The 22,886-nt window shown below is 42.4% G+C and overlaps 1 protein-coding gene across 2 annotated transcripts in view; it reads right to left on the bottom strand.

Moving 5' to 3' along the window:
• gas7a (growth arrest-specific 7a) overlaps window positions 1-22,886 on the bottom strand; it is a 51,592-nt gene that overhangs the window by 2,236 nt on the left and 26,470 nt on the right. For both annotated transcript variants that reach the window (XM_085404716.1, XM_085404717.1), the window contains 8 exons: window positions 21,968-22,057; window positions 19,585-19,700; window positions 16,895-16,969; window positions 13,306-13,384; window positions 11,028-11,159; window positions 8,783-8,906; window positions 5,707-5,786; window positions 5,079-5,177 (listed from right to left, as the gene is read on the bottom strand). In XM_085404716.1, the coding sequence (XP_085260842.1) occupies window positions 5,079-5,177; window positions 5,707-5,786; window positions 8,783-8,906; window positions 11,028-11,159; window positions 13,306-13,384; window positions 16,895-16,969; window positions 19,585-19,700; window positions 21,968-22,057 (795 nt within the window). The remainder of the gene's footprint in view (window positions 1-5,078; window positions 5,178-5,706; window positions 5,787-8,782; window positions 8,907-11,027; window positions 11,160-13,305; window positions 13,385-16,894; window positions 16,970-19,584; window positions 19,701-21,967; window positions 22,058-22,886) is intronic.

The raw sequence follows: 22,886 nt of genomic DNA on the forward strand, positions 1-22,886 counted from the left end.
ACAAATATTAGCACATTTTTGAGTCTGTGTGGCCTGGATGTCAAAAAGGAGACCTTATTTTGAGCAGCTACCTGTCCCACCTGGTGACATGAGGCTTTTAACTTTACCCAACATGCACCTTTTTAGGTTTTCTCTTGCAAATGATCAGAAAACAATTTAAACATTCAGGAGAACAGTGCTTCTTTTCCTGTTTCTCTAATTCTCTTTATAAGGAGCTCTTATTCTCAGAGACGTTAACCAGTGCAGTTTATTCAAACTGTGATCCCAAAAATGATTCTAGAAGCAAATCATGCTGTACATAGATGAGATTTTGGACATTTGGAGCAACTCAAAAATGCAAGAACAAGTCCAAGAGGGGAATCCACCTTTTTCCAGATGGGATTCATATCCTCGGACTTCACACTCGGCTGCACAAAGCAAAGAATGTAAGCCTCAATCAAGCCAACGGAAATGCAACATGAGGCCGAGACCATGGTCGGGAGTTCAAGGTTCAAGGTTCTTTATTATTTGTCACATGCATAGTTATACAAGTATAACACACAGTGAAATGTAGCCTGACACGCTCCTCGACATGTGCAAAAATGGGGGGGGGGGGTGTAGAGGAAGAACATTATATATATATATATATATATATATATATATATATATATATATATATATATATATCTAGTCCGGCATCTCCTGGTGTAGGTGTCCTGAAGCGGGGGGAGAGCAATCCTGCAGCAGCGTTCTGCTGTACGGATCACTCTCTGGAGAGCTTTTTGGTCCTTCACACAGCTGTTCCCGAACCACGATGTCATGTTCTGTGTGAGGATGCTCTCCACAGCGCCTCTATAGAAAATCCTGAGGATCTTTGGAGAGACCCTGAACTTCCTCAGTTGTCGTAGGTGATACAGGCGCTGCCTAGCCTTTTTGGTCTGGACCTGAATGTGGGCAGCCCATGTCAGGTCTGAGGAGATGTGGACACCAAGATACTTGAAGGACTGCACCCTCTCCACTGGAGCTCCATTGATGATAATGGGCTTGTAGTCTCTGTGCTGACCCCTTCTGAAGTCCACCACCAGCTCCTTGGTCTTGCAGACGTTCAACTGGAGGTGGTTGTCCTGGCACCACGATGCCAGATTCTTCACTTCATCCATGTAGGCCGCCTCATCGTTGTTGGAGATGGCACCCAACACCACTGTGTCGTCAGCAAACTTCACAATGGTGTTGGAGCCATGGGTGGCCACACAGTCTGAAGTGTAGAGGGAGTAGAGCAGTGGTGAGAGGACACATCCCTGAGGTGCTCCTGTGTTGATGGTGATGCTGTTGGAGAAGCACCTGCCCACCCTCACCACCTGAGTTCTGCCAGTGAGGAAGTCCAACACCCATGCACACAGACGGCTGTTAAGTCCCAGATCCCTCAGCTTTGTGAACAGTCTGCAGGGCACTATTGTGTTAAACGCTGAACTGTAATCAACAAACAGCATTCGCACATAGTTACCCTGTTTCTTGTCCACGTGGCTGAGAGTGGTGTGTAGGACGTGGGCGATGGCATCCTCTGTGGATCTGTTGGATCTGTAGGCGAACTGCAGCGGATCTGTGGTGTCTGGGATGGAGGAGGAGATGATGTTCTTCAGCAGCCTCTCAAACACCTTCATTACTACCGAGGTCAGTGCAACTGGCCGGTAATCGTTCAGGGATGAGGGTTTGCTGTTCTTGGGCACAGGGATGATGGTGGATCTTTTGAAGCATGTGGGGACCACAGACTTCGCCAGGGACTCGTTGAAGATGTAAGTGAACACACCTGCTAGCTGGTCAGCACAGCAGCGCAGCAGACGGCCGGTGATACCGTCTGGCCCCGTCGCTTTCCTTGTGTTCACTCTCCTCAGTGCCGCTCGGACGTCATGCTCCGCGATGCTGGTCACCGGTCTCTCGCTGATGACGTCACTGTCCTCGGTAGTCAGGCGGTAGATAGCATTAGCCGCCTGGCTAACCTCGAAACGGGCGTAGTTTTGTTTTGTTCATATGTGTGATTAAAGGATGTCTGAATGAGAGGGAGACAGGTGGAAAGGTGAACATCCAAGGAGCAGAGGTAGTAAAAGCAACCTTAACTAACTTGGATCAACCATCCAAAGCAACAGAGGTGAAGAGGAGAGTGCAGGCAGGGTGAAGCAGGTGGAGGTGAGTGTTAGGGGTGAGTTGTGACAGAAGGATAGCAGCAAGAGTGAAAGCGAAGGTGGAACGGCTATGGTGTATGGATTAGAGATGATGGCACTGGCAAAAAGACAGGAGGTGGAGCTGAAGATATTAAGATCTAAACTGGGAGTGACCAGGACAAAGGATGATGAATATGGAGGATAAGAAAAAGAAGAAGAACTAATGATGTGAACCAGAGATTTTAACTCAGAATACTGTGAGTCTTCCATAAAGTCTGTGTGCTAACAGAGGCTAAACCAGATCATGAGATTACCGTGGCCTACGGCTGCAACTCCCATCTGTATTCATTAGTCGGGTTCATTGAGCTTCAGTGTTGCTGCACATTTAAAATCTTCCTCTATGCAGACGAAAACAAAAAGTGAGCAATCCAAACGTAAAAGCTGTGTGACTTGAACTGTCCTATATTTTGCTTGCAGATGATTGTATTGGTTTCATCTCTGGTGCGTCTGTCACCTCTGCGGTATTCATGTTGTCAGCTTTCACGCAGAGAGGCGCCCTCGTTCTGGAAGCTTCCTACAGCGCTGACAGAAAACGTCTCGTCACATTCAAAGGCCTTTGGCCCTAAATGAGCAGAACGTCTGGGCGGGTTTCTCTGAGGATCTGAGAGAGCTCAGCCGGCGCGCTGCATCAAAGGCTGACGCGGGATCGCCCAGGGCTCGCTCTGTCACAGCACCTACGCTCGCCAGCTCAAGAAGCACGAAGCACGAAGTCGCATCACAGCAGTGACACCACTGCTGATGGTTTACTCGGACCCGTAATGCACCGATTAGCTGATTATTCAGTCTGTTGTTCAGTAAAGGTGAGAATCACCAGACGGTCCACGATATGATGTTATTACAAAACTTCTTATTGCGATTTTTATAATATTCTGCGATATGCTCAGTATGGCAATTACATTTATCGTGACTCAAAGTTAAACTTTGTTAATATCTGTTTTAGCCAATAAAAAGGTGTCACTTCAGTTACTTATTTTCTGCAAAATGAAATTGTCAAGCATACCAACGCTGTCACCGTCTGACATCAGACTGCTACTGAATGGGGTCAAGTCGGCAATTACATGTAATCTGTTACTGATAACACAGCAATTAACTATGATGTTGACATAGACAGAAATCCACATTTAACTACTAAATGTGAGCTCAGCAAACTTCCTGGTCTATAGGAATGTAACCAGAATAAAACCAGCTGGTGGCAAAGACTGATTCACTGATGGTAACATGTTGGTTATCTGTCTGCATTTATACACTAAACTCAATTATTTGCAAAGCTACAACAATCTCTGAGTGTGACTGCAGTCAGTCCAAGTTAGACTGAGCCTTGTATCAGGAGACCTGTGCCTGGTGATCTAAAGATGCTGTGAGTGTGCAACACCCTCAAGCTCCGGGAAACCATTTACTCACCAAAACTAAACTAGGACGTAGCATTGTCATGGTGTTCAGTGTTGGTTTCTCGTTGAGCTGATTTAAGTTTGCTTTGCTAACGTTATTATAGGACAGCGGTGCATGAGATGAGCCCTCTGGTTCATACTGTTCCCATATCACCACACACACATCGCGATGCTATGCTGTATCGATTTTTTCCCCACACCTCAATCATTTGGTTCAGAAAATGTACGTTGCCAGGCGGCCTCTTCACATTTTATAATTTATCATACATGACAAAAAAAAAGGAACACGTCCCTTTGAGATGCTGAACTTTGGATTTTCCCCCCTATTTTTGCCACAGAAATTATTTATATATCATATTAGTACTACTTTTGATACTTACACCCTCGTTAAGGCACTGGCTTGGTGTAGGCGAGAGGTGTGGCATGGGTTACCCCAAATACTTCCATCAGACTAAGCCTGAATGTGGCCCAAAGAAAACTGCAATGTGTGACCTGTTTTAGGTGGATTAACTAGCCAATATTTTCACTCTGACTCTAAATACAAAAAAAGTTATGATATACAGTGATGTGAGTCTATAAGAAGCAAATCAACTCCATTCAGTATTAAAACCAACTGTTTTAAGGATAATGCGGAACTACAAATTAATAGAATGTAGCTAAAAAGCAGGGATTGAAAAGATGTTTTTCCAAAGTCTGACACTGAAGGCTCTCGCCGACAGTCTCTGCTTGGATCTGGAAAAAAGGGAACTGCAGTGTTACTGTGGAATAAATTAGGGACGCTAGCTTCTGGCTCCGAAGTGTGTGGGTACATCCATCATTTACAAGCCATCTACAATCTTAAGGGTGAGATTTCTGTTTTCATCTGTGAATATGAAATGAGTACACAACATCAGTGGCTTTGGAGACGGATTTAGAGTTCTTGTGATCAAAAAACAGCAGGAAACACAGAATTACAGTTACCAGGAAAACTGAGCGAGAAACTGAAGTGATTAAGTAAAAAATAAGGTGAGAAAAAGGCTCTGCAGATTACACAAAGACTAGAAACCTGCAAAGACAGAAGCAGAAACTATTAATAATAATAATAATGGATTGGATTTATTTACGCTTTTCAAGGCACCCAAAGCACTTTACAATGCCACTATTCATTCACTCTCACATTCATACACTGGTGGAGGCAAGCTACAGTTGTAGCCACAGCTGCCCTGGGGCAGACTGACAGAGGCGAGGCTGCCATATCGCGCCATTGGCCCCTCTGGCCAACACCAGTAGGCAAGTAGGGTAAAGTGTCTTGCCCAGGGACACAACGACCAGGACAGAGAGCCCAGGGATTGAACCGGCGACCTTCCAGTTACAGATGCGATTCCCAACCCCCTGAGCCACGGTCGCCCCAAAAGACAAAACCATTACAAAAAAAGAACAAAAACAGGACACAAAATGACAACAGAAGCCAAAATAATACCACAAAAAAGTGCTAAAACTGCCACAAACTCACACTCTGGTTGAACATGTCTGTTTCATGCCGTAGGGTCGTATACTGTCGTAAATGCTGCTGAATCCACTCGATCCGCTCCACCTCCAGTTTCTCCAGCTCCTACACGGAAAAGGGAAGACAAATGTCCTACTTAGTAAGACAGACAGCCGATAACCGCTGTACTACTGACATCACGCAGATTATCAGTCCTTCATTAATGAGCAGAGATCCCACCACTGAATATGTTGAAATAAAAATCCAGCTTTTGCTCTTTTCTCTGACCTCATATATAAAACGGCCGAGGTTCTTTCAACACAAGCTTAACTTTTACATTTGAATATAATATCAACAGTATTTAGGAAATATTATATCTTTCAGAGGTTATAAATATGATTTAAAACCAGATAAATAATATTTTTTAGACAAATACCTGCACACAATGCTATTAAGTGTCCACTGTTAAAAACCATAACACCTTTAGTTCATTGGTGTAAAGTCTAATTACAGAACCTAATTGTACTTATTTGTGATTTTCCTGTACAGTATACATTACACAGTATAAAGTGTCACAGCTCAGACCTAGAAGAGAAGACATGCATCATATTTTGTTTCGGTCTTTTTGGCTCGTGAATCACACACAGCTGTTTACCATGCTGGTTGTCACCATTTCTTCAAACCACTTGGACTGGGTTTGGTTGTAGAGGTCCACACAGCGCATCAGGTCATCACCTGGAAAAAACACATAGCAACACGATGAGAAGAACAGCTGATGGTGTTTTATTTTGTTTCAGCTCTGAATGCATGATCGTGGATCTGCTGGTTAACACGTGCTGCAAGGCCTGTAACGATCAGCAGAGGGCGCTCAGGGATCAGCATTCAGCGAGCGCAGCGCCATCACAGATGAATCCCAGCTTCTCGTCGACCTGTACTATAAATGTTTAGCACCTTTCAAGACAATAGAAGCGTTTAATGAACGGTTTACAGCACACTGCACTTCAGCTATAAGCAGATGTAAGGACATTTCACGTGTCGAGAGGCAGCTTTGTTTTACTGTGAGCGGAACGTCTAATTGTGGGTGTCCACAGAAGAAATCCTAAATTTCAGGAGATATTTTGTTGCTGTATCTGTATATTCAGGCTGTGGACAGCTTTTTGCCTTTATGGTACTTGTTAAAGTTTTTTCCTTGAGCAACTTGTTCAGATTTTAGTTTATTTGCTGTCTCATTTATGTAGACCACAATGACTGTGACTAAGTTTTATGGGGCATACAACAGTATTAATCAGCATGCTTCATCCCTGCAGTAATGCGTTATATAAACAGTTACTTTAATAATAAAAAATCTTCTTACAAATCATGACCGAAGGGTACTGAATGACCAAAGAAGGATATATTTTTTTCCCTTTTAAATTTGTGTTTAATAAATAATCAAAATGTAAATAACAGTATAGTATTAAATTATAATTATATGGACATTCAACATAATCTAATAAAAGATGAATTGACCCAGAAGGAATCACGGCTAAATGATGAGCCTGGATGTCAAACAGTAGGTAAAAGCAACTCCTTTTATATGATATAATTCGAGCAGCCATCTCTCCATCATGTGATACGATCCCTTTACAGTTTAACCAAAATGTAGTTTTCTGCTGTGACGTATCAGGAACAGATATTCAGGTATTCAGATATTCATGGCTGTTTCTGTTCCTCTACGCAGCCGACATTAAACTGATGGTTGTGGTTTTTTAACAGAGCTTAAATTTGTTTTTTATCCCTGAAATCTTCTGTAGATATGTGCTGGAACAAAGGGCCATACTTCAACCTGCCCTCGACCTTGAGGTCCTGTAACTGTGAAATATTCACAGGATGAAGGTAAAGTTTTACATGACTTTTTCATTTCCTCCCCTCACATGATTCAAGTAAAGAATTGAAAGAAACTGAACATTTTATGTGTTTTATATTATAGAAATACTGTATTTTTTATAGTAAATTGATAAAACTGCTTTGATGTTGCTATGTTTGTGTTTTGTTTGTGTTATATTGTATTTCATCAGCACTGTGGTTTTTATTGGTTCAAGCTCAGTTCTTAGACAGTTGCCTTTATATGAGGCTGTAAACAGGATTTCCAATACACGCTAAACGTCGACAGTTAAAACAGATGCACGTAGCTTCTGGCTCTGAAAAATGAAGACGACACACAAGTGCCTCTAACCTGTATTCTATTTAATAGCCACCAGGGGGCGAAACCTGTGAAAACAAAAGGATTTCTGGTCCTCTTGAAGTGTACAGGACCTCTCTAAACACTTTCCTGATGATATTATGGGCTCAGTCACTCGTTTCATTGGGTAAAGACTTGTGACTGAAAAGTCATTAGCCATTGAGCATGCAGTCTGTCCCTCGCTCATCACACTGAGTTTGAAAGATGTTGAAAATGCTATTCTAAGGCTTCAAAACTGGACGACAGCACTGCAGCTACTGTCTATGATCCTAAACATCCTTTTGATGTAGTCTCTCCTTCCAGTTTCTTTACTGCCGACCAAAGACGGCAGGAAGTTTAAGCTCTTTGCATCCTTACACTGAGCTAGGAAAAGAGGAAAACCATAGATGCTTTTTAAAATTCCTTCAGTGCAGGTAAAATGGGTAAAACACCTCCCTGTGTTTAGCAGCGAGTAGTATTTGGCCCAACTTTAAGGTAGCAGCAGCACAAAGCCGACATCAATCACCTGAGCCTCGTGGAAGTTATTGATTAGTGTTGTGAACCGTGACTAATCTACTGAGGGGCGGACAGAAAGATTAGTTCCTGCAGAGCGTTTCCTCTCCAGAGGAGAAATATGGAGGGAAACTATTACAACAGGATCTTTTCTCATCAGGATGCCAAACATAGAGTTTCTTCTCTTTGGCGAGAAAACCCCCCACATCATAATAACAATGCATCCACACAGTCTGCAGAATATTGAACATATGGCTGATATTTTAGTTTAAGCCTTCCACGCTGCAGATGGATATGGAGGATGAAAAATGCATAAAAAATATCACAAATCAATATTTATTTATTAATGTACTTTACAGTAACAGTTTTATTTCTGCACATATTTAACTTTTAATTTGAATTTCTGCATTTAATTCTGTACTTCTTTATGTATTTATTAATGTAAAATAACCAATTAATTTTTTAAGTAATGTATTTATTTTACTTAAGCGATAGAACCCTAACTGTAAAGTTGACCAACTAGAAGCTTAGAAAGTTATTATGCAAACAATAACATGACAATAACGTCTAAAAAGGATATAAAGGCACACACTGTTGTGATGTTAGAGGACCAAATATTCGACTTCCTGTCCACACGCGAGTGCAGAACTTGAGTTTTTGAAAACTTTAGTCTTCAGTGACATAAACAGATGTTTACATGTGTGAGCGAAATGTCAAAAGGCATAAAATAAGGTAACAATAAGGCTGGTTTCCATCTTCTCCTTTCTTTAAACAAAAACAGGTTTACTGTCCAAAACGTCAAACTGCTCCTTTACCCCAGGAACAAGGGGAACTAAAACCACTTACAAACCTCTTTTATCGTTTCCAGCTGCTCACAGATGTGCTTTAAAACTTCATTATCCTGTTCTTTTAGCCAGCTGTTTCAGATTCCTGTAAACTTTCCCCCCTCACATAAAATTCCCTGAATTTTCCATTTATTATTTGACGACTGTACTTTTGTGAGACTTTGACCTCTGACCTGCTTGTGTGGATTTCCGCCGGGCCTTCTTTATGTCCTCCTCCGTCTTATTGCTGAGTTTAATTTCCAGCTGCTGGGTCTTCACCTCCAGATCCTTCTGCCTGTCTGCCAGGGCTTTACGTGCCTGCGGCGCGCACAGAAACAATGAGTCATTCGTGGTAATCCTCAGATTTACTGCACCTACATCTATTACTACAGTCATTATAGCCTTTTCATGCTGGCTTCTGACTTCCGTGCTGCGATCCTGGTCTCATCCTTTAATCTTCTTCTAATCCATACCATTGAGTCTTTCCTCTTATTCTGTACATAGGCAACTCTCCAAGGTTGTGCTGTGATTGTGTTTGAAATGTAAACACAGAATAATATAATAAAGGCGATGTGAGCCAAAACAGCCCATTTTAAACCTGAGACATTGAGCAGCAGATATTTCTTTTCAGTTTTATCAGAGTTAAGACAGAAAAACCAAAAAAATAAAGCATAATGCAGATATTAAAAAGTGGTATAGTATAGTACACAGTAAATCTGAAGACTGTTTAAGAGCTTAAGGTAAAAATCTAAAAGAAACTGAAAATAGAAACGTATGTAAAAAGTTGAATATAATTCATTAAAGTGTCTACAGGACAAGAACTTAATAAGTCCATCCATCGCAGTCCAGATCACGAGGACGGCTGTCTAAGTAGTAATGCCCAGACCTCCATCTCCGCGGACCCTCTAGCTCTTCTGGGGGATACCAAAGTGTTCCCAGGCCAGCCAAGAAATCTCTGGGTCTGCCCCAGGGCCTCCTCCTGATAGGACAAGTCTGGAACATCTCACCCAGGAGGCGCCCAGAAGGCATCCTAATAATCGCTCCTTTCAATGTGGAGGAAGAGTAGCGGCTCTACTCTGAGGCTGTCCTGAATGACTGCACTTTCACGCTCTCTCTTCACCACGATGGACCAGTGCAATGTCTGCATCACTGCAAATACAGCGGGTAATGAAAATTACCCTTTTCATACCAAAAACCACGGCCTCAGACTGAGATGCAATTCTCTTTCCAGCTGCTTCACACTGGTCTGCAAACAGCCCAATGTGAGCAGGTCAACGCTCGACGATCTGCAAAAGCAGCGACGAGATCCCGAGGCCCACAAAAATTCTGAACAGCATCTGGACAGCCATGGTCGCAGAGTCCAACACCCAATGAGATGAATCTGACTTACAGCTGGCAATAAAAGGGCCAAGCAATTATAGCGGTTGCACAGGAGGACTTCAATACCCTATACTTCTAAAATCCAGATGCTCTGAGTACACAAAACACATGTAGACTGGTTAGACAAACTCCCACACATCCTCGCATAGCATTGAGAGTATAAAGAGCTGGTCCAGTGTTTCAGGACGACTGGCACATCGTTCTCCTTGAATCCAAAGTGTGACTAATGGGTCCTCTCCAGCACCCTGGCATAAGCCTTCATGACTTCCACACAGTATCGCTGAGGTGTCGACCACAACAGCCCCACATCATCCAGAGCTTTCAGAAACTCAGGGCATCAGAGTGAACTTCATCCACCCTGCCACTGCCACCAGACTCTGCCTCCACCATAGAAGGAGTGTCATTGGGACTAAAGAGAAGCATTCCTTCCAAGACCTGACTATGTCCTAAGCTAAGGTCAGCTGAACGCCTTCCCCAACGTACACAGTGTGGACAGGAAGCTGCTTAACCCTCCTGAGTCGCCTCATGGACCAACCGACACAGCGTTATCTTATTTTGCTGAATAACTACGATGCAGCAAAATAAAAACAGAATAAAAATGGCTTTCTACAAGTAGGAAATGATTTCCACCTATGTTATGTGTGGCACTAATAAGACCAATAATCTTAATGGAAACAGCAAAAGGCTCCCTAGATCTCTAGTAGAAATGACGGTGCATGAACAACTGCCAACAAAGCGAGGTTGTTGGCTCTGCTTCTAGCTCTTCTGGCAGTGAAAACACAGTGTTCACATATTGCTGCCACCCACCACAACATGCCACAAAAATAAAAGTGAAAAGCAGAAAAAAAATGATCTGTGCAAGACAGAATCCGCATCCATTCATGAGCTGATACAGCAGGTGGGAAGCAGCAACAAAACACCGACTGCCATGAAGGGCCGAGCGTAGGAGGTACCGGAGCTGCTATCATTATGTCATCACTCTGATCCAAACAAACACTCGTCTGTGTGAAGCTTTACTGCATGTTTTGTGTGCATGTCAGCGACGGCATCACCACGCACCTTCTCCACGCTGGCGTAGCGGCTGGCCAGCTGCTTCCTGAGGTCGGCGATGTGATGGTCGTACTTCTTCAGGTCCTTCTTGAAGTTGTCGCCCCTGAAGGTCAGCAAGGGCTTCTCTACCTCCGTGTGGAGCTGTGAAAACAAAGCAGTCAGATATCAGTAATGTGCAGCGTGCTTTAAGAGCTTTCTGGTGTTCCTAATGCTTTGCTCTCTCATTTTCAGTAAAATGCAGTCAAATACAAAACCACCCACCCATGCACAAAATCAGAAATAAATCTAAAGAATGACTTTAAGCTTTACTCAGCTATTCAGCAATTATGGCAGAGCTGCTTTAGGTGCCCCTCCCTGAGCCCGGTTCTGCTTCCCTTTGTCACCAAGTGCTTGCTCAAAGAGGGTCATTTGATTGCTGGGTTTTCTCTCTATTATTACAGAGTCTTTACCTTACTGTCCTTGAGGAACTGCTGAATTTAACTGAATTAAATTGAAGTTAAATTAAAGCTTGAGTCCACGTTTAAACTGAGCTTAAAGTAGAAAAAAGTGGATATACACGAACTAGAATCTTCAATCTACCAACAGCACTCATGGTGTGGTTAATTTTACCTGTGATGTAAATCTGAATACAATGAATTATTCCAAAGAGTGGTCCTTGGCTTTACTTCATCTATATGAGTAAGATCCACTCCTGATCCTCACAGGTTGGCAGGTGGTGACACCCCTAACCTATGGGCACGAGTTGTAAGTGACCGAAAGAATAAAACCGTGGATACAAACAGCAGAAACTAGTTTCCATTGGGTGGCTAGGCTCTGTGTTGAAAAGAGCTAGCTGAGGTCCTCTGGGCATCTGATCACGATGCCTCCTTCGTATCTTTCTTTGGAGGTTTTTGGTCAAAGCGAGCTGAAAGGAGAATCTCTGGTTCAGCCACAACTAGCTGGAGAGACTTTATATATCATCTGGATCACATCGTGCAAAAGCATCTGGAATACACTGCTTAGCCTGCTGCCACTATAACCCAACTTTGGACAAGTGGAAGAAAATAGATGGATTTTATCAGTCTAGAAGAAAGCATTTAGTCTCCAAGAGCGGCTCTAGAGGTGTAAAGCTAACCCGATGTTTACGATTGTTACCATGTCTTTTATACTTTATTTTTTTCTGAAGAACACCTGCCCTTTTACTGCATCAGCCACTGGTAGTCTGTAGCTTTAGGTAATTTTCAGTGTTTACTGGTAGCGGCTAACTCCCTGGTGCCCGGCAGCAGAGTTATGGGGTTGTATCAGAGACCTCACGCACCATTCAAATGTTTCTGGGATTTACATGTTTGTGGATTTTGATTGTTTTTTTGCTTAATTTTGACAGGGGGATGTAGCATGGAGCGTTTCAGCCCACAGTTTGGTTAGTAATGTCTACCTGGATCAAAACTTACTCCCATTTATGTTTATTGGATCCATATCTTAAAGTGTGAACAGCACAATTTGCAGTTTTTAGGCACCTTAAAATCAATACATACATTGGCAGTGCATTTAACTTGGATCTTTATTAAACTGTGGAAAAGTGCAGCTAAATGGGTGTCAACTGTCTCTGTCTCTCAGCAAAAGTTTGTCCAATATTACGATTTGTTTTTTTAAATGACATTTCAATGGACTGCGAGGTGCCTTTCAGCACTGATGGCTCTGCATGCTGAATACTAATCTGGTGCAAATGGCAAAGCTTGAAGCTACTGATGAACTGTAGCTTATTTAAAACTCGGAGAGCAAAACAAGTTGCGGCTTCTGCAGGCTTGATAAGACTCCTCATTCCTCCGCCTTGTTATACTTTACCTCCACCCGTGATAACAAAGCATGGAGCCCTGCTGGAGCTGGGAAAGGCCTGCATAGCCTTCGGCGTGGGGCTTGTCAGAATACGTAGCTAATTAATTAGACAACAGAGAGCTACGAAAAGCTCAGAGGCTGCCTTTGCTTTATTTAAGGCTGCCTCTGAAGCCACTATGCTGTTTCTGCATCACCGGTAATCGGACTCACAGACGGGTCATTTTCTGTGGTCAACACAGGCGAGGCTGAAGTAAACAAAACCCGTCACCTCAGGATGTGGTCGGATCAAGTATCCGTTTCCACAGCTGACTGAAAACATTCAACACTTGACCTGAAGGTGCACAAAACTGAAAATTTAAGGCAGAAGAAAAAACCTTCATGATTCTGTCTACAGGATAGAATAATAATGCTAAAGTAGAGCTGATCAACTAATTCAATCCTGGTGTTTAATCTGTATATGAGTAGATTTTACCTTGTTGGAGAACTTGAGGTGAACTTCAGCCTCATCATGGAGACTCTTCTTAAGCTGAGTCCACGCTTCTCTGAGAGTCCTGAGAGAACATCGACGTGAAAGAAGTTAAACTCACAGATCAAAAGCATTGAACGGTTGGGTCAAAGTGTACAAACGAAGCAGATACAAGATGCAGAATTATTACCTTAACAGCATAAAAAGCAAAAGCAGATCCTGTGCAGCAAAACAAATAATCCATACGTACAGAACCCGAGCAAAGTTTCAAATAATGGTCTCAGCTTATATATAACGAAACAAAGAAAGTCCTCAAAGGACTCTGTGCAGACCTCAACAAACAAAACAAAACAAAAAATAAATTTGCTCGTTTAAGTTTAGCTTTTATTCATTACTAGTTTCTTCTTTTCGGTGTTAGCGACAGCTGTAAAAGGCTGATGGAGTATTGTCGTCACCCGCTGGGCAGAGGGAGTGGAAACCCAAGTTTGAGAACAAAGTCGCTTAGGATGTCAAATTGATACCACAGGTGGACTGGCAGCTGCCAGTATTTTTTATAAATGATACCAAAGGATCATATTTGTCAAGGCCATGGATCAAAATGTCATGTAGTGTGCTGTGAGCGGCAGGAGGAAGGATCCAAATGCAGGACTCATAAAGGGCAAAAACTTAAAGCAGCAGCTTTATTTGCTGGGAAAACTCAAACATGAATATAAGGAAACTAAAACCAGAAACACGAAGCACTAACTAGAAATCTGGGGAAACTAGAAAACAGAACTGAACAGCTAACTAGAAAGCTACCACAAACACAGAGGAGAAAACACAGCGTGGAGAGCATACGATGCGACGCCTGACAAAGAGAAACACAGGACTTAAACACACCAGCAGGACAACGAGAGGATGGGGAACAGGTGGTAACACAGCTGGGACAAATCAGACCTAATGAGACAAAGGAAGCAAAGCAGAATACACAGACACAGACTGTCAAAGTAAAACAGGAAGTATAACACAGAGGAACATGGAGGAACACGCAGACGAGCGTCACAAGACGAGGAACATGAAAAAGACAAAATAACAGAAACCAAAATCCTAGGACTAAAAATATAACACAAGCAGAACCAAAACCCATGAATCACAATAATCAAAGAATATAACTAAAACCCACACAAAGACACTGCGTCACAGACCCAGTACTGTGACACAAAAAGCTCAGAACATCAATACAAACATGTGACTGACAGTTTGCAAAAATCCAAAGCTTCTTCAGCCTGGTTGTGTTGGAAAATTTCACCAAACTGACAAAAGGTAGAACACGCTTTTCTTTTTTTGAGTTACTTTCATAAGAATGCAGGATTGTTTCTGGTTCTGAACTCTCCTTTTAGTGGCAGCAGTTTGATCCCTGGCTCCTCCAGCCTGTACGTCCAAGTACCCTTGGGTGGGATACTGAACCCTGAGTTGATCCTGAAGCATCTTTTGGACTGTGTGTTAGATTAAAAGTGCTTAGGCATAAAAAAGTGAATGTGTGTGTTTGAATGGGTGAATGTAGCAAGAAGGCACTGAGAAAGCTCAAATTGAGCAGAAAAACATTTTAAAAGTACCAGCCCGTTCCTTTTTTTTTTGTCTTAGCTTTATACTGTCACTGAGAACAGATGTCAGCAGCCAATGAGAAGAAATTTGGTTTAAATATAGAGCGGCCACAAAAGTAGAGGAGGTCAAATGAATTATTTTGTTCAAGTAGCTAAACCAAGCCCCAGTTTAAGATAAACATGGATTATTTTAAACTATGAGTCATGCAAAGCTACTCTAGTCCCAGAATGAAAACATGAAGCTGGAAATGAGCAGAATTTGTTACCATGTCTTTTAAGATGATCTCGAGATTGTACAAACAAAAATAATTATTGATATTCTATGTATATGTTTGACCTGATGCTTTGTATGTTTGAATGTGGGGGAAATAAATAACGATCTGAGTGTTTTTGAAGAATTGGTTTGACCTCCTGCTGCCCTGTGAACATCCTACGACCAAACTGATCAATACAAGCAAAGGTCAGTCCAGAGCAAAGCAGTACATACTGATCAATCATGACATCAAAGCAGAGAAGCAGTGTGGGGAATGTTTATGGACTTACCTGATAATGCGACATAGTCTGCATAGGCTTTAATGAATACTGGTAGTAGAATACTTATTGAATGAGTACTTCAGTCTGTTAGCACTAATTAGCAGGTATCAGTTTCTGTGTTCTGGCTGCACCTTTAGCATTAGCTCGTAACTTAGCACTCTGTCTGAATATGGTCACTTCTGGCTACAAAACCCTAACATGAAGGCGGTCAAAACGCTAAAGTTGATGCTTCACGATAACACAAACCAGTGGGTGACAACTGGTTTCATACAGAGCACTTGTAGCTCAGTCACAACAGAATAAAAAAATGGACAGCAACCTCCACGCCACTGTCATCTCAACAAGAATAAATTAAGTTGCTGAATTTCATACAGATCCTACATGATTTAATTACGTTCACCACAGAAACATGAAATTATTTTGTTCACATTACAAGTTTGAATTTTGTAAATGTAATAACTGCCCACTTTCATTTTTTTGAGCGTATCTAACGTGCCTGGTTGCCGTCATAGCAACGCCTCTGGTTGTCGTCATAGCAACGTCATTAATATGCAACACGAACGCTTTAAAAAAAGGTGGACGTCGAGGCAAGAATATACCCGCTCCTCGGTCTGTGGCTTGAGAGATGCTCTCATGACTCATCAAGTGATGCTACTGACCAGCCAATCGGTGGCATGCAGTCTGATGACGTCACATTTTAGTCAAGCCGAGTAGGTACTAATGGAAAAGGGCCTTATGTGCATCTTCTACATACAGTGTGCGGTTTAGCTGCATACACCCCACAAAGAAAAGAGAAACACAAACCATTGGTAATGTAAATTTCTTAGGCCAACACCAAATGCAGCAAATGCAAAGGCTATAAAATCAGTTTGCTTGCACACTTGATTTAAATATTTTCTTTATAGTTCACGTCTTGAGAAAGGAAATACACATGTAACAGGATCAGTCACACAAATCTCAGAGTTCCCACCTCTCACATCTAATCTTGTCACTAGTTAGTAAATATGGCCCCATGTCATCAATGCTGTGTTTTTCAATCATTTCAAATAATATTATAAATATTTATAATTATAATATTATAAATATCATAATATTTTAAAGTGGTCACCTAAACTTTTTTACTGGACATTTTTTTATATATCTCATTGAATTCTTTGATATTTGATCTTCAGGTTGCATCTAATTTAATATAATACAGTTTTTATGAGTGTCGGGAAAGCAGTTAAAGTCCACCGTTGCCAAGCCTTTCCCTTTCTACCAACTGCTTCTGGGATCGTGTTATTTTGCCGACAGACAAACACGATGACAGGAGTCATCTCTGAAAGCAGCATCAAACACAAACAGGATGAATCTATTTTAAAATCGTCCTATCTTTAGAAGCGGTTCTGGTGATTATTGAAACTGTCTCCTGTTTCAAGAGGAAGCTTTTTGAGCTGCACTCACTGATTCATCTCACAGCTTCTGTTTACTGCACTCACCCTTCCTCCTGCGCTGCCAGGGGGCTGAGAGACAGCTTGGAGAGGTTCTTGGCATATTCCTCCTCAATCTTTATCCTGAAACACAAACAACAAGATGAGGAACTGTCAGCTGCCTGGCTCAAGGGAGGACAGACAGAAACAGCTTCAGTGGTTGGAAGAAAATACTTTAACACAAATACTTTTCTGACAGGAATCTTAAAAAATCCAACACCGGGCATAGCTCTGACCCTCGTGCATCGGCAGCCCAGCCGAGCCCCTGCTTTGCTTTACAGCAGTTCGTTTTCAGAGCGGCTCTTCACGCCTTCATTGTGAGATTTACTAATTTTCGCCCCGGGCTGCGTTCAGCCCCGGTAGCCGTGTTTGTGCCCTCTGTGACATTCACTACCTCACATTTACCGGCCACACCTGAGTAAATCTGTCACCCAAAGAAGGTCACCAGGCCCGTTCCTTGACTTAATGCCTTGACTTAATTCTCACAGGCACCGAGCAACCCAGAGAAATGGGAAAAGGTCAGCTCCGAGTGGAAATCTTCCCAAAGGAACTGGGAATCTTGAGTCAATTCTAAGTATATTCACAGGAGATTCCTCATTCACTTCCCACGACGTGAATGGAGCTTTTGTTGGATAAGGTGGAGCTAATTCTATGGGGAGGCGTGAGATCGGATGTAAAAGTTATTTGTGGTGTTTTTGACGTCCTGGTTCTGATTCAGTAGGAGGATTTTTCCCGCATACGAGAAGATTTGGCACACCCTCGCGTACTCAACCATAAAAGGCATTTTGTTTGTCAAATACCCAGAAATAACAGGAAAAAGCTCAGACTTCTCTTAAGGAAGGTAACACTGACTCTTTGTCTTAATGAAGCTGTGGATCAGTCGTGCTAATGTGTAACGGTGACCTCCCAAAGGCTCATTTTGAGCCCAGAAATATCCTACTGAGATCTACAGCTCTCTAATAACAGAGTGAAACCACACAGGGGAATGTCTGGGATCATTTAACCTGCAAGTTTACTGTGTGTGGATTTAATGTGCTGCACATAATAAAATCATTTTAGGTATGCTTTCGTCGAAAAGCTTTCATACACATCAACCAGGCTAAGAGGCTTCCCATTTCTTACAGAGAGCGAAAAAAATAAATGCTTTATTACAGAGTTTTACTTTAGTTTCAGTTTTTAAGGTTTAGTTTACTTTAGTTTCACTTCATTTTTTGTTCAGTTTCACTTTTAAGGAGGTTTAGTTTCAGTTTATTTTACTTGAGTTTCACTTTTTAAGAGGCGTAGTTCAGTTTGGTTTAGTTTCAGTTTATTTTTTGTTCAGTTTCAGTTTTTAAGAGGTTTAGTTTAGTTTTACTTCTAGCTTTTAAAAAATATTAAGTAGCTGATACGCTCGTGCGATACCTCTTTGAACCACAAGTTCAAACAGAGACTCATTATAGTGTCAAACTTGGTTTAGTTAACTCTTAGTTACTTTATTAACTTGACTTACTTAGCTACTTAGCTGAACACAACAACATTACACGACAGGTGTGTTGAAATATGAAATGATTGACTGAATAGGAGTGTGAATACGCTTGTTCCACAGTGTTTGTTCTTGGTTTAAACCTGGACCTGTAACAGCAGTGTGTAATAACCCTTAGCCACACCACATGAAGATTTTAAAGTAATTAATAAGATCCTACATTTGTTTCTGTAACGAGTGTGAAGCTGGTTAAATTCTGCGAGGACTGGAGTGATGTGTTGCCTACATCCAGCATTTGTCAGGAGTCTTTCTGCCATGTTTTATACTAACTCTAGATGCGATAACGCTGCATCATTCAGACAAGTGCAAAACTCTTATTGGGAAGAAACGAGGGTGTGTATAAAGTGTCCAGTTACATTACTGGAAAGCACTGTTCTGTCCTCGGGTGTATTTCTAATCTGTACACAGCAAAACTGAAGAAGACTCCATGCTTTGAGCAGGTTGAAACTGAAATGTTGATAAAACACAAAGAACTCAGTGTTAGAGATCTGAACTTTCTCAGCGATGCTGATTTTTACTGCCTAATAACCTGTAATCAGCACCTACAGCATGCATTCACAGGGTGGAACGACCCCTGCTTATTCAGTTTATTTCAATGTAATTTAAGTTATTCAGCACAAAATCACAACAGCAGTCGCCTTAGAGCGTTTTATATGGTAAGATAAAAACGGCAACGATTCCGACAACCCTCTTTGAAAAAGCACTTGGCGATAGCGGGAAGGACAAACTCCCTTTTAACAGGAAGAAACTGGTAGAAACAGGGTAAGGGAGGGGTGAGGGCAGGAAGACGCACTGTGGAGCAGAGCCAAAACACACCGCGAGTGTTTATTAGGGTGATAATGACCTACTGGTAGGAAAAAGAGACCAATGAGTGTGGAATTAATAAAAACAAACGCAATGACTCAGTGGGTGGATAAGAGTGGGGTCAGATGATCAGACTTTAGATGGATAAAAAATACTTATAAAGTCAGTGCAGACTACAAGACAATCGAGACTATGACCAGACTTTTCCATTAATAGCCTTGGTAATCCTTCCATTCACAAAATGTGGTTTTCCAGCTCCAGCTCTGGGATTATTTCTGACTCCAGAGCAGCTGTGTGTCTCAAACTCTTGTTAGTTAATTAATTTAATCTCCTGACACCAAACTGCTTATTTCCAGCGGAGCCGAGCCGTTACCTCTCGTGGATAAACTCGGCCATCTCCTTCTGCAGCTGTTTGCCCTTCAGCTGCTTCTGCAGGAGAACCTCGAAGCCCGTCACCAACGTGGTGCCCTGGGGGTCTTTCCTGTCGGTCTGAGGAAGAGGAGCGCATCATTCAGTCACAGCAACAATGAGTTCACGGACAGACCGTCCACTAACACCTCCTAGTTGTTTACATCTGAGAGCGTGTGGAGGACCGGGCGGTGTTGTGAGGATGAGCTGCCGGTGTTGAGTCACAAGCCGTGCTCATGAAAGCGTGACTCACACTTGCATGTCAAGGAGGGCATGCGTTGGTGTGCGTGCGTCAGTCACCGGTGGGTGTGTGTGTGTTACATGTGTGTGTGTTACATGTGTGTGTTCCTTTTTTTTTTCTGAGCACATGAATGTCACACGAACGGTCGGGCCGGGATGTGCGGAGCTCGGCATCATTTGTGACGGCAAAAGAGGAACAGAAGTGTCAGATTCATGTCGCACAGCAGGTCCGAGCAGCAGGTCAGCTGACAAACAAGACAAAACATCGCAACACGACATGACAGGCCGCAAACGAGGAGCCAAACAGCAGCAGAAGAGGCGGCAGGGGGACGAGGATTGGATTTCAGTCACTTAGACAGGCTGAAGGGTTTTTGTGTACAAATCTAATTAAGGATGGTAATGTTTGGAAAATTGCAGGAGCCACGGGAGAGACGTCATTTGTGTTTGCATGAAAACCGATAACAGGTTTTGTTAAATGAGAAGGAGAGTGCTGGATCGACATATTGACCGTTTTCTGTCAGCGCACATAATTTAATGTGAGCGTTTTGCTTTTATTTGCTTTTAGCGGCAAAGATTTGCTCAAATGGTCAACAAAAGGTGCTGACTGGAATAAAACAAATCCTTTGTGTAATGCTTGAAAAGGCTAGTTTATGTGCTGGGTAAGAAAAATGGAAGATCCAACGTCACATTTGCAAAGAAAACATAATCACTTTACAGGGAAGAGCTGCATGGATCCTCATGTCTGTAGTTTCATCACAAAATAGGACTTTTAGGACTTCCTGTCTTTTATTAAGCTTATCCACATTTTCAGATTTAATGATGATTAGATACCAAAATATTCTAGTTCTGGATTCAGAACATTGAACATTGATCGGTCAAGAAAAGATTCATGTTCTGTGGCTGGTTTTTCTTCATTAGTGAAAGGTTCCTTTATTTGCTTGTTCAGTCTACACTTAGGTAAAGTCAGCACCCGATGGGCAAAGAAAAACACTGTCACATGGCAGGAAGAAGACACCAAAGATGGGTCAGAGAACATCTAAGTTGATCCATCCACAACACGAGATTAGTCATTAATATCTCACTGTTTATAGCACCTGGTGTATGAGCGTCTACCAGAAGTCTTTAATTTAGGTACCAGAAATCTTATGGCACTTTCTAGTCCGCCTATAGCAGCGGTCTCCTACCTTTTTTGCGCCATGGACCGGTTTATGCCCGACAATATTTTCACGGACTGGCCTTTAAGGTGTCGCGGATAAATACAACAAAATAAAACTAGTACCGGTACCGAAAAAAAGAAGATTTATTCATAAAACATGTGAAAAGACCAAGGAAAACCGAGTAAACGATAAAAACGATAACAAAATAACGCTGAAAACCGATAAAAACTATGAAAACCATTCACACCTGAGCCTCAACTCTCGCAGCCTGGTACCAAACGACTCACGGACCGGTACCGGTCCAAGGCCCGGGGGTTGGGAACCGCTGGCCTATAGGACAAGATCATGTGTTATGTGAGTGTTTCACCATCACCCTGTTGGTGTTTTTCAAATGAGACGTAATGAGTGAAGTGTGGATCTGACAGTGAAACCTCAAGCTCCTTTCCTGATGACTTGTAAGTGAATATCTCAGATAATCCTACTCTCTGACGCTCACGATGACCATAATTTATAGAACGAGCTTCACTTGTTGTTCAGTATGACATGCAACTCATCGGGAAAGTGTTTACTGAGGTCGCAGAGAATCGAAATCGAGGGCTGTTTTCCTGAAGACTTTTGTGCAACCAGAAGACTTTTCCAACTGGAGGAGCTGCCCCCGTGCTGTTTTAAGGCACTTCTAGCTTGGCTTCATTCTTGGTACCTTTCTTGTATATAAATAGATACATTTATGCTTAAACATTTGTTAAAATGGACTTCTAAAATTAAACGTTGTTTACATTTTAATCTATGAAGCCAAAGCTAAAGAGAGTAATGTACAAAGCTAAAAACAGCGGCTGCACTTCACAAAGGTTTCCGCCTCTAAGGCTGCTGATGCTGTCACAGGAGATGCAAAAATAAAGCCCGGGAGCGAGTCAGGACTCTGCTGCGTCTCTGTGTTTTTGAGGAACTCACCCAGAAGTAATCGCAGTAGCTCCATTCGTCGGGCTTGAGGAGCTGCTGCTCCGGACCTTCTCCAGGCAGAGGAAAAGTCACACAGTTTATCTGAAGTAAGAAACGAGAGGAGACAGAAAGATGACGAGTTATGACCCAACTGAAACAGAGCTGCTGAAGTGCTGCGGGAAGGAAACTAAATGTGGACGCAAGCAAGGTTAGAGTTTTATCTGGATCATGCGCATGGCAGGAAAAAGGTCAGGCGTGAGTAAACGTATGTGGCGATGAGGAAGGTGACCCATGGAGGCTTCAGGGAGGAGAGGGAGACAGACTATCACCGAAAACAAAGAGAAAGCGTTTCTTCTGTACAGCTCAAATCGAACAAATTAACTTTGTAAACTTGACAATATGTAGTGTGAGAGATAAACACACCCAGCACTCAGCCTGAATACAGACTCCATGGTCCACGGCGTCTTCAATTACTCTCTGAGTTGCAATTATGTAATGTTCACCATCTGCGAGTCCTCCCTCTTGGCACTGCAAGATACCCTCTGTGCCATGTCAACCGCTGCTGCAAACTGCATGGGCATCCAGGCAGGCTGCTTCATCCACAAACGCACAAAAACACACACTGACTCACACTGTTTACAGCATGAGTTCACCACTGTACTGCTGTCACACAGGCTGGAGAGAAACAACATCTACCAGCTGCTTCTTTCTTTTCACTCCAGCATGTGAAATAAAGAGCAGGACAGGGCTCGTTTTAAGCAACACAATATCAGTCATGTGCATCCAGGTTTACCTCTCCAGCTGGTGAGCGATGCTTCAGGATTAAAGTTTGGGGTAGATTCAAAGCCAGGGAAGATTTATTCACAGCACACTCTGTGTGGTACCCATCAAACTAAATATAAAGCATCAAGCAGAATGCTCAAAAACAAAG

The sequence above is a fragment of the Rhamphochromis longiceps genome, linkage group LG4, assembly GCF_057381845.1.
Source record: "Rhamphochromis longiceps isolate RC_006_pf linkage group LG4, R_longiceps_female_GT1.1, whole genome shotgun sequence".
In the NCBI taxonomy this organism is placed as follows: domain Eukaryota; kingdom Metazoa; phylum Chordata; class Actinopteri; order Cichliformes; family Cichlidae; genus Rhamphochromis; species Rhamphochromis longiceps.